Source organism: Epinephelus moara, chromosome 20 (assembly GCF_006386435.1).
Source record: "Epinephelus moara isolate mb chromosome 20, YSFRI_EMoa_1.0, whole genome shotgun sequence".
NCBI lineage: Eukaryota > Metazoa > Chordata > Actinopteri > Perciformes > Serranidae > Epinephelus > Epinephelus moara.
This window is the reverse complement of record NC_065525.1, coordinates 6,549,691-6,562,502: the sequence shown is the minus strand read 5'-3', so window position 1 is coordinate 6,562,502 and position 12,812 is coordinate 6,549,691. Positions and strand designations below refer to the sequence as shown.

At 40.1% G+C, this 12,812-nt stretch overlaps 1 protein-coding gene across 1 annotated transcript in view; it reads right to left on the bottom strand.

Annotated features, from left to right (window-relative positions):
* LOC126408511 (synaptic vesicle glycoprotein 2B-like) overlaps positions 1 to 12,812 on the bottom strand; it is a 76,366-nt gene that overhangs the window by 14,546 nt on the left and 49,008 nt on the right. Inside the window, exons 6-12 of the mRNA XM_050074096.1 lie at positions 12,243 to 12,376; positions 11,645 to 11,734; positions 9,869 to 9,982; positions 7,034 to 7,122; positions 6,672 to 6,747; positions 6,431 to 6,519; positions 1,913 to 2,046 (exon numbers count right to left, since the gene is read on the bottom strand). Coding sequence (XP_049930053.1) covers positions 1,913 to 2,046; positions 6,431 to 6,519; positions 6,672 to 6,747; positions 7,034 to 7,122; positions 9,869 to 9,982; positions 11,645 to 11,734; positions 12,243 to 12,376 — 726 coding nt within the window. The remainder of the gene's footprint in view (positions 1 to 1,912; positions 2,047 to 6,430; positions 6,520 to 6,671; positions 6,748 to 7,033; positions 7,123 to 9,868; positions 9,983 to 11,644; positions 11,735 to 12,242; positions 12,377 to 12,812) is intronic.

Genomic DNA, 12,812 nt, shown 5'->3' with positions numbered 1-12,812 from the left:
TGCATCTCTCTCTCTGTCTCTCTCTCTGTCTCTCTCTCTCTCTCTCTCTCTCTCTCTCTCTCTCTCTCTCTCTCTCTGTCTCATTGTGTCATGTGGATTACTGTTAATTTATTATGCTGATCTGTTCTGTACGACATCTATTGCAATCTATTCATAATCAATGAAAACATAAAGTTCCGCACAGCTGCTTTAAGTTAAATAAAGTATTCTGGCTCAGACTGTGATGATGTTGTTGCTGAGAACTTGTACTTGAACTTGAACTTCACGTTATCAGATAGAAGAAAGTTAAACTGTTACCACGGTGTTGTTAAATGCGAGGATTAATTCACTGTGAGCTGGAAACAAACTAACTTTTATTACAGTATTTGCAGGTCACACTGGTGCTCCATAGTCGCGAAGTGCGACTAAATAGTTGCAGTTTGGAGTACAAAGACACATACTTTCTCTGCTTATGCTATTGTTAATCTCATAAAGTTAAGCTGTTACCATGGCACCAATAAATGTGACGATTCGTTCATTGTAAGCTGAAAACAAACTAACAGCTCTCCAGTGCATATATTAATAACATTTGCAAGTCGCAGTGGAACTCTATGGTCTGAAATGTGACAAAATGTAGTAGTGGTCTGGAGCCCTGCAGATGAGAAGCATACCTAGCCTGTTAACACAATCGCTTGGGGGAAAGGGATCTGGATGGACAGAGGAATGTGTCTGTGACTGACGAATCATGTTTGTGAGTCTTTCTTTATGTGAGCCACAGAGGGGAGCAAGAGAACCGTGATGTCGAAGCGAGTCTCATGCCAATGGCCCAAAAAAATGATGTGACCATTTATACTCAATGTGCATGATATAGTCATTTTATATACTATATCCCATGTGGAACAAGCCACGATACATCGAGTATATTCAATATATCACCCATCCCTAACTTCTAATAACAATCTGAGCCTGTCAAAAACAAGCACTTTGAGTGGACATACACTGATGGGTGAACATGCCCCCAGGGGTTACACTGCAACCTGTTTTGCCGCTGCTGGGTTCAGCTTCCTTGCTCAATACTGGACCAGTTTCAAAAATGATTGTTCCTACTAGTAATTTAGACACAAAACATAGGAAAATAGCATCCAGGTTAAAAAAATATACCGGTTACCCGGAATTGTATATTGCAGTATAATACTCAAATTTGAACTTTTGAACTTATCGGACATCGATATGTATTTATGCAGAGTGATTTTCAGGGGGTCTAGCATATATCATTGTGAGATACCTTTAATCATCATAAAGTTACTTAAATGAATGAATGAAACTTTTGCCAACAATGGTCAGAACTCTACCAGAAAGCTCAGATTTGAATCAACTTACAGGCAGAATCAGATTGGCAGAATGTTATTAAAGCATTTATTGTAGGTTAGATAAACACTCTAATGCCTCAGCAGCCCACCATCTGTATAGGTTAGGGATAACAAGTATTGTGGCTTTGCAATGCAGTGCTGTCAATATGACATGTCTAATAGTGAAACATCATGTTTCATATTGAGTATGATGTGAGCATTGCAAATACTTGTTAACAGTTTCTGGTTTTGAATGGTTAAACATGTCGGGAACAATGCAGCTTTTTGTTCTGATTCCTGTCTATTCTTTTATCAACTAAGGTGCCTCAGAGTAATGGCTCACACGGGGCTCACTTGTTTTCCCACTGTGGCCCCAATGGCAACCTACTTAAAGGCAACCAAGGTTAAGATAGAGCCAGTTCACACAGTTTTTTTTTTTTCAAGTGTGGTCCATGTAACTCCACACTGGACAGTGATGGGCTGGCATTTGGTCCTGTGAGTACAGCTTTTGATTTAATCCAACATACATTTGATCTCTACCCTGCATCCTTCGTCCTCCTGGCTCCTGCTCCGGCTGAACCTACCTGTGTTATAGAAGACAGTGGAACGGATGGTGCAGTTCTCAAACACAGTGTCTGTGGACTTGATGTCTTCAAAGCGACAGTCTTCAAACAGTGAGTTCTCAAACTTCACTGACTTCATCTCTATACTGATGAACCTATGGGGATGGGATGGGACACACACACAAACCAACAGACAAAAAAAACATGGACTCTCACTTCTATTGCTGTGGGAGCACAGAATTAGAAAGGACAGAATGGGCTCAAGTGCTCTAAATCCAAGATGGCCACCACTGATAATACTGCCATGGAAATAAGCATTAATGTAAACAGTGTGTTGGAGTCAAAATGGTGGAATGATCATCTCCATGGCAATATGATATATTCAATGACAGCTCTATTAGTTATTATATACACTCTGAATTTAAAGTTTGCCCCTTCTGTCTGTTTCAATTCTGCAAAAAAGCATAGAAGTTAAATAATATACAGTAATGTAATATACTGTATATCTGCACTAAAAATGTTCTCTCACAGAGGTGAAGTGTTCTTGCCCCCTCATTTTGTTATAAAACCCAATAACAATCCCTGGTTCCGAAGTTTCCTCCCAGCTCACCACTTTGAGACTCAACTAAGTGCATGCAACTGTAGTGGTCCAATCTGTGTCCAAGAGCTGTTCTGATTGAATAAATTGTAGCATACAATGGAAAGGACAATGATTAGCTGTAACTGCCATGAACTCAGGCAATTACCAATCACTGACTTCTGAGGCTAAAAAATAAAGCCAACATGAAAGTGCCAAAAACGGCAGCACCTCTAATGACCACTTGAGGCTGGCTCCAGAAGTGAGCCAATCCCCATACATCCTCATGTTAAAATGCCCAACTTTACAACAGAAATAAACGTGTTTTCTGCCTGGAACAAAAAAATCAGTTTCGGTCTGTTTAACTAAATACCCTGTTCAAAACAACTGTACAGGGGCTGAACTTTTAGATAACTCACCCACTTAAATGTTATTAAGGCTTAAAGTAATGCATAATCAAGGATGTGGCTGCTTTCAGTGACAGGTGGGTGCCATCCACTGAGTCACTGCCATGGCGACAACATTGGTTGGGTAACCATGGCGTAATCGCAGATGCAATGAGTACAGTCATAGCCGTAGCTGTTGCTATTTCAGTGAGTCTTCAGTTCATGAAAGTTAATTTTAACATTCTAGTCACCTAAAAAATCTTGTTCACGGTTTGGTTACAAATGGTTTTAAGCCTGTGTGAAAATTATCAGTTTTAGCATTACTACCATAGCTGTAAATGCACTGTGCTAACTAAGCTAGCAGCTAGTGGTAGGGTTAGCTGCATACTCCTTCATCTTGAGAAAAAACCTTCATGAATTCATGAACATTCATGAATAGGCTATACAGAAATCCCTGGGAGCAATTAGCATTTGAGGTTTCTGCTAAATTTTAAAATCTGTCTCACTGAGCTATCAGAGTATATGCAGGCACAGTCCTCACACATGGCAAATATGGTCAAATCATATATACCTCAGTAAAGAACAACCCTTACTGTAGGTCATCTACACATGGAGGCTCAAGAGGCCTAGAATGAAAAGTGTGGTTTTGTTTGCATTTTTTTTTATTTCTATGTAATGAACCAACCAACATTTATATGAAGGGCCCGTGTGGATTGTAAATGGGTTGAAAAATAGGCCCTATATGAGACTCTTCACAGGTTCCATAATGGCCCCATGCCAATTACCTACAAGGATGAGTTTACCTAAATTAGCTCCAGATAAGGTGTGCATTTTGGGCCCATGCAGAGTTGCTACCCAGGTAGCCCTAGCATAATCCATGTGGAGCCCACTTGAGTAAACCCACCCATGTGGGCAATTAGCATGGGGTCAATACGGAACTCATGGACAATCCCATATCAAGCCCATTTTTCAGCCTACCCACATGGATCCCACATACATATTTTGTGAGGATGAACTGCAAGGAGGCCCAGGACTAACATGCACATTCAGGTGTCAAATGATTAGCTGCACATTGGAAGATCACAAAAAAACTAAGGTCAATGGTGAAACTTAAGCAACTCTGCTGCTGATTATGTGTAGAGGGGCTTCTGTCCTGCCACAGCTGCATACACTTTCATGCACAGCTTCGTTTTAAAACATTGAGCTAACAGGGATTTATGGGATTCTAACAAAATCAGGGGGCGTATCTTAACTATCTTCACCCATATAGATAATAAACCTTTGGCGTATGCATGTATACAAAATAAAAGTATACTGTTTAAAATAAAAGTGTGAAGCCTTTATAAACCTGTCATGGTTTACTGTCTTCACAATGTAATTCAATGTTTGTTTGACCTGACCATTAGCAAATGCAGTAAGTGATTACCTGTAGACATATTGCTAATGTTTTATGAGCTCCAAGGCATCACATACAACACATACAACAAAACACGGCATGCATAACAGTTTCTGATAACAACATAACTGAGAATGAAGTGACTGATAGACCTATTAACGCTTATGTTTACTGAGGTAAGGTGTTGGTGACACTGTAGCTGTCTTAAAGAGAAGGCTATGACCAGCCACACACTGCTGACTACTTCCAAAAAGGTAAAGTGGGGTTGTGCATAACTATTGAAAGCTAAGCATGTTTCAGCACAGAGCATATATAAAAAGGTACAGGCATTCAAATTCCACCAAAAGACCAAGAAACCATGTGTTAGAAAGCCCTGTAGCTTCACTTGATTCATAATAAATGCAATAACAGAGAAAAATGCCATAAAGAGGTCATACAATATGATTTCTGGTCAGTAACTTAACTGATGATGGTTTTCACGAGTGTAAATTTACTTCCCTAATCCTTACTGACAATTTAACACTGAACAGGCCCACAACAGCCATTTTATGTACAAACTATGCACTAAACATATACTTATACATTGTATACTATATTATATAGAAACAATTACATAGTAACATACAGTAGTAAAAAATATGTATTTTTTTTCCTTTTCTACTTTGCAAGCTGTTGGAGAGAAGAATAAAGAAACAATTTTTCTCATTTCTGCGTTGGCTATGTGATATGAAATCCCATTGTCATTCCCAGGTTGTCAAATACCAACACTTTGTCAGACTTCTTAATGTATGTTACTGCTGCCAAAGGCACCTTTCAGCGATGCATTGGGCTTTCAACTGACTCCAGCGTAAACCTGTTTGCTACGATATTTGATGTTGAGAGCAAATTACATAGTAAAAAGAGCAAGACACAAACAAAAACAAACACTGGACTTTCACCCAGTAGACCACTGTTGGTGTCCCATGTGGAACTCATAGTCAGTGTTGTTTTAACGTAACTGAAGTATGGGCGTCACATTATTTATGTCATCTTACATCTATCCATAACCCCATAACAAATGTACTATTTTAAGTCAAAACATAATAACCATAACCCTAACTAACAGTTATGCATGGGTGAGGGTTTTTAAAACCCACATCAACCTGGCCAGTTATGAGTGCCTTCCCATTCTGCCTGACCCGTAAACATGCGTTGATCAATGGCCCAAACCCGAACCATAAACTGGAGCTGAAAGTTTCTGGTAATGACCTACTTACTGTTGACTATATTGTATGTCCTATATTGTATGTCCATTTCCAATAAATATCACAATATAAAACATGTTTTCTCTTGTAAAAAGTACGAATGACAGATAGACAGCATGTAGGTTACTTACCCATCTTTTAAATGGTTATATTAAGCCCATTATCTAGAACACAGAGCTTATAACTTGCGTGGTTTGTTTACATGACGCTACAGGTGTGCATATTTAACAGATTACGTGTGGACAGAGAGGCACTTCGTTGCTGTTAGGGCACGGTGTTAGGCCTACTTATTTGCAGAGGGAAATAATTTTACCAGATATTATGATTGCAGAGATTTAAACATTTTGTATTTCAACCTATTTTCTTGCTCAAAAGCCAAATAACAGAAAGCCTGAGTGTAGCAGCACTGATGATAAAGCTGCTTGTTGTGTGACAGAGGCAGAAAGAGAGACAGAGGGGAAGAGAAGGTGGAAGCTGGATTACTGCACAATGTTTCTGTAAGTTATTTACTTACTCAGAACACTACTTTGTCACTTTATCACCCACCCACCCAGAGCCCACCAAATCCCCGAAACCACCCACCTCGAGGGCTGTGGGTTGACCTGTACATCACTACTAACCAAGTAGTTTATTGCCTAAACCTAACACAATGTTGACTGCATATTAAGACCACTGTGCATACAGATGCTAAAGGGTGCCCTGTGCATGGGTATTAGCTGCTGAGGGGTGAGACAAAGCATTGGTATTTGATGACCTGAGAATCAGAACAGGATGGTATGAATTTAGTCAATAAAGATGGTGGGTTTTCTTTTATTTAGCAGATGCTTTATTTGCTATGAAATATTTAAGTACACTATACCTCAGCATGTAAACCTCAAACCTGTGGTAAATCTCTCTGTTTGCATTGTGTTCAGAGGGTGATACAGTGAGACTTACTTGTCATTGATGTATTCCCCTTCTTTATGAATCTGGTTCTCTAAAGAAAAATTAAAATGGAAGTTCTCCACTCGTTCTCTATGGAACACCTAAACAGAGAGAGAAAACAACATGAATCAGTTTTCTGCGCAGGTATTTTAAAACCAAACAATGTCAATTTAAACCATGGATATGCTTATCACCAAAGCAGGACAAACTGATCTGTGTTTCTATGAGTTGCACCAGTTGTCATTCACTTTACCTTGACCTTGGACTCGTATTCCTCATACTGAAGGTGTTTGATCATGTCAGGGAACCAAACAGACAGACCATAGTAACTGTAACAAAATGCAAATCGAGAGAAAACTTAATCATTAAAAGGTGCATAAACAACCAGAATGTAACCGCAACCCTAACAGAAAGACTGCAGCTTTCTATCACATCAGGGATTAGACTCTTGTTCCTCTGCTGTATAAATAAGTTTTTGAGTTTTTATTTTTGAAACAGCTTTGCTCTTTGTTGTGTCCCTGTGGACCGACAGGTCGTCTGAGACGCCTACATATACCATGCTGCTGTTCCTTATCAACCTGGATGGTGATGTAATATGTGACATTGTGTACTAACCTGAAAGCCATGCAGAACCAGATGATGGCCATGAAGAGTGTAGCGAACCTCAGTTCTGCAGACAGGAGTGATGCTACATTCCTCAACACCTGGGACAGATACACACATAACAGCAGTGAACCACTTTATACAGTATTACCGTACGTGCTACTGGGTGTTTGCTATCTCTTAACAATATGATTCCAAAATAAGGTTTGTTTTACAGTTACGGTTGGGTGAAGACCCCTGTCTCTTGGTTTTATTAAATAAGAAAATATCCCTACACTAACCCTACACTTAAATTGAAAATGTGAAATTTACCAGTAGCATTGTTATACTCACAAGATAGCATATTACATATTACAGTATTTAATTATCTCAAGTGTAGACGGACAGGATAAAGGCCTAGTCACACTTACATATTCAGTCCAGTGCATAATTGGATCTGGATATGAAGTAATCTGCCCACATTTTTCGTGTCAAGTTCAACTTTAGCGAACTTTGACCCACAAATTCACAGCATTGACAAGCAGCAAGCACTCTTGACAGTGCTGACTTGCAGAGGAGGGAGAGTTGGAAAGTCCAATGTGGAGGAGGGTTATGTAGTGTTTGCTTTCAGTGTTCCCAACTTAGCAATTTTCTCGCTAGATTTAGAGACTTTTAAGACCCTCTTAGCAAATCTATTTTAAAAAAGGGCAACAAATTTAGCACTTAATTAGACCATCAGGGAAAAAAGAAAAATATGTTATATTGTAGGGATGCACATCGTCAGTATCGGCCAATATCTGTTTTAAATGAACTATTAGAATCGGCCAACATGCTTTTTATTAATTTTCACAATGAATGAATATTACATACATTTGAAAGCTTTCTATTTTATGTCTCCATCTGCCATCTCCATGTTAACCACCGTGGAAGAGATTTGATGATCATTTTTGGTGTTGGTGGGAAAAAAGTGGATACATCGATATCGGTATTGGTTATGAGTCAAATAAGTTATTAAAGGAAACGGTTTACAAAAATACGAGTGGGAGTAAACAGAACAGTAGAGAGAATCTGCAGCAGCTATTGTAATTGTATAGCGATAGCCCTTTAGCAAGTTTGTGCTTAGGTCATCAGCTACAGTAGTTCACCATCTAGCCCTGCAATTTTAACCACTTTGTCACCAAGCTTTTAGAGCCAAATATTTCACAAAGATGTTTAGATTAATTCCGGTGTACCTCTCTCTGGTGTGACCAAGTGGCAACATCCAGTGCTAAAAATGAAGCCAACATGTAAGTACCAAAAACTGCAGTTCCTTCAATGACCACTTGAGGCTGGCTTCAAAAGCCTGTCAATATCCATAGACCCCTTTGTTAAAATGCCCAACTTAACAACAGAAATAAACATGTTTACAGCCTGGTACAAAAAAAATAAATAAATAAAAAATTGGTCTCTGGCTAACTTTCCTGTTCATGACAACTGTACAGGGGCTGAATTTTTACCTACACCCATTTAAATATAGTTCAAGGTTTTTTTAAGTAGGGCTTTATGAGATACTCATCTATAGTCACTGTAGTCAATGCATTTCTTACAGTAGATGGCGGTCGGCACGCTCCCTGTTTGAGGAAACAGACAGCACCAACACCCCAGAAGCTCAGCAATGCATTGTTGTGGACTAGGGTTTTCAGCGAAATGTACTTTAGGCACTTAAAAAGGCTTAGTTAAAAAAAAAGTCAATATCAGTAAAGGTTATTTTTCTGTATACCCCGGTTCACAAAGGGATCCTTTTGTCTCAAAGTGAACAGCATTTTGATGTTATTTATTTTTTCTTGTACATGTTGTCTCCTCCATAAACTGCTTAGTCTGACCCGAACAGCTGTTCTGCGGCAAAATGAAGTGCACAGCACAGTTGGTTGTTTTTGCTTAGGAATATGGAAGTCATACGGTTGAGAAAATGTAGTGTCAATGGAAAGGGCTGTCTGATGGCAAGGTAAAGTGGTGAAAATGTTCTAAATATAGCGTCCACTTGGACTGATATTGATTTTTTTAGGTAGGCCTTTTTTAAGTAGCTAACATATGTTTTGCTGCTAATCGTCATGCAGAGCAATGTATTGCTGAGCTTCTGGGGTGCTAGTCCTGTCTGTTCCTTTAAACAAGGAGCATGCCAACCACCATCTTTGGAACGTGCCAACTGCCAGTCAGTGTATCTAACACACTATATATACTATACTATATAGCCCCACTTCAAAAAACCCCAACTATCCCTTTAAGGGATAGTTAAGCTACATGTATTCATAGCAAGGCCATCACTGCTTTGAGTCATTGTCTGCAGACAGTGTCATTGGGCTCTCAGTCAGATCCACCCCTCACTCCTCCACAGCTCCACCTTCTCATCAAAATATGGTCACATCTGGCTCCAAAATCCAAGATGGTGACAGCCAAAATGCCGAACTTGAAGCTTCAAAACAGGAGTCCATAAACCCATGGGTCACATCACATGGCTATGTCCATTATTTTATACAGTCTATGGGTAACACCAGGCCTTAAGTCTTACTGAAGACCCCAGTGTCTTCTACAAGAAGACCCAAGAAAAACTACAGTCATGTTGGCTAATTCCAGAATCCCAGCATGTACTGTCAGAGTTAAACAGTGAGGACACGCCATCACTTTGCAAACACAATTTGATTTGTACTAGTCCTGTGGTCTGCTAGTCCTGTCATGTACTCTGGAGGGAGAAAGGCAAACAAGAGAAGCGTACAAAAACAAACCTACATCCAACCTCCTTTGAGGCCTCGGCCCTAACCACAGTCTTAACCACTGAGCCAACATGTTTCCAGCTCTAATCCCTTCTTTTATTGGGAATGTAATACATACCAGTTTACAGAGTGTTAGTGAGCGTACAGCCCATCGTTGTACAGCTGTTCCTGTAGCACTCTGAATCTCAATAAACTCATCCTCTGCTGTCTTAGGAGCCTTGATGTGAGTCACCTGAGAAGATAAAAGAGATTTAAAAGAACATTTGATTTTTGTTCACGTGGCTTCTCATGAATATGACAGACATGCTTTTAACATCAGTATGAGGTCTTGTCTGCTGGATCATACACCTAATCCCAGGGGAAGATTTTAGTTGTTATTTTCTCTTATTTCAAGGAAGGAAAAAATCAAGTCAGCTCTTGTCAGCTCTTCAGATATCTAAAAATATAATATAGGCTATTGACTTAGAGATGAGACTTGCACAATCTGAATGTAGTCACTACCACTAATTTGTCAGGCAGGGGAAAAAATATATAGTGTTGAAAAATGAATGAATTAAACTATCATTCTTCACAGAGGTTGTAGGAACAGCATTTTAGACTATAATTTAAAAAGGCACTGATAACATAGTGAAATCACATCAGATTAAATCTGATAGCAACCAGGGTGACTTCAGCCTTCTTTCTGCTCTGATTCAAAGACGGCCTGATTCTTAATTTGTAACAGTTCTAAGCTTTTTTTGTCACATTTGAACAGAGCCATGTTGATGTTATTTACTGTGCAACACAAGCAATAACAAACCTTTTCTGCCAAAGCGCTCAGTGTGCTAAAGAAAAGAATCTTATCAAATATAATAATTTCGACTCTATCTCATGCCCTCTTGACATTAGCTGTGTGTTTGCTCAATTACATTTCTCTTCTCACTGAGCTCAACTGCCAGTTACAGTGATTATCATTCACAGATAGCATTTGCTGTGTCTGACCCTGATTCAACATGCTGAATTGGCCTGCAGCTAGTGTCAACTTTGCAGGACACATTGCAAAATACTGTAGCAACAAACGTTCACCAGTGGCCCATTACTGGTTGACAGCTGACCATTGGCTTGGTGTCTCAGGGCCCTAAAGACAACAAGTGAGTGACAACAACCCCACCCACATTTAAAGGAGCTATATGTAAGAAATCTAAAGCAAATAGTTGTAAAATCATCCTAATATGTCACAGAGACTAAGGAATAATGTTAATATAACATACTGATCTCACTGACAACAATAGTACAGCCAGAATATTCGCATTTAAAAAAAAATTTTTACAGTCCGCAAATCATGTTTATGTTTTGAATTTGTGTTTTGGCCTGTAGCGCCATCCACCGCCGTCTACCAGTCACGCAGTCAGTAGAGTCTCAGCATCAGTTACAGTTACGACTGAGCTACAGCAGCACGGCAAGCAGCATTAGCAGTGTCCCGGTACATAGCATTAGCAGCCGGCTCCTCCTCAGCTGTATCCCGGCAGCAGCGTTAGCAGCAGAGAAGCCGGACTTGCTCGAACGGTCCGCTGGAAAACCGAAGATCAAGGACGCGGTGACGCGGCGGTGACGCGGCCCTGCCACGGCAGCCGCCCGTGGGCAAACAAATCAGTCTCCAGCATGCCGCTGTCCAGCAACCTCGAATCTGTAGGGGAGGGGGTCGGACACGACTCGCGGCAGTATTTTGAATTTGAGTGCAGTAACCGTTTTGGCCACATTCTTACATACAGCGCCTTTAAGTACTGTTTGTGGTGGAAACGCTAAATGGACCTTGGGTCTAGGTACCACGTCTGAAGGGTTACTTTTGGTTCCATAGGTACCATACTGAAAGTGTTTAATGGAAACAGGGCTTTAGATAGCTACATTCACTTACAGTAAAGACCTTTTCTGGCTGTCCCTTGGCCCTCCAGTTAGTGTCATGGACCTGCTTCAGGATCATCCACGCCTCATCATGCTTTGCATTCTGCTCAACACACACACACACACACACACACACACACACAAACACAGACACACAGATGTACAAGCATACAGTGAAAACAATCGTGTCATAAAGGAAAAGAATATGCAACTAATGTGCAGTGACATCACCATTAACACACATCAGTTTATGGTCCTGTACATACTGTAAATGCACGCATTCAACTCCACTCTAACCACCATCTGCTAGAGGCAGTGAGCATTAAAGCTGGAGTTTATGCATGTAAAGTGTATGCAAGGCCACAATGATACGACCCAAGGATTAAAGTAGTTCATAATCAAGTATAAATGTGTAATACATTGTTGATTTGTTCAACATCATAGAGGTCCTGTGTTCCTCTTTGGTATTGTAAGTAATTTAATTTGCTTTTACATTTTTTTTAGTTAAGATGGTTTATGGTTAATGACGCCATTTGAACTGTAAACTGCTCTGCGTCACTGCATCCAAGTGTTAGGGTAAATGGCCAGTATGAAAATGTCTACAGTCTCACCTCCAGGAGAAAGCGAGGACTCTCAGGCATGAAGGTGAGTCCAACCAGAGAGGCGATAGCAGGAAGAGCCGCAACCAGGACAAACACCCTCCAGCTGTGGAACTGGAACTCTGTGCCCATACTGAACCCCCAGCCTGTAAACACACACACACACACACACACACACACACACACACACACACACACACACACAGATTTTTAAACATATGACAATATTCTTTTGACACCTTTCATTCCTTTGACATTCACAATAATTTGTAAAGATTTAAAAAGAAAACAGTAAGCCAGTTAACAAAAGGTCATATTAAACTGTGCATTTCAAGAATTTGAATTACTGCCAACTGTGTGCTGGTTGCCATACTATAAAGCCTGGCATTGACCATTAGAGAAACGTGGCTCGCTATCATTAATGCGAGGTCTACAACTACTGTCCAGTAAAGCTAAGAATTAAAGGCCCCCACACCCCACAAGTGTTTTTAGTTATTCTGCTCAGGTTGAAGTTAGGCAGTTCAATGAGAGATGGCTGTACATAAAGTGACTCCACATGGGGTCCAACCCCAGGACTGAGAA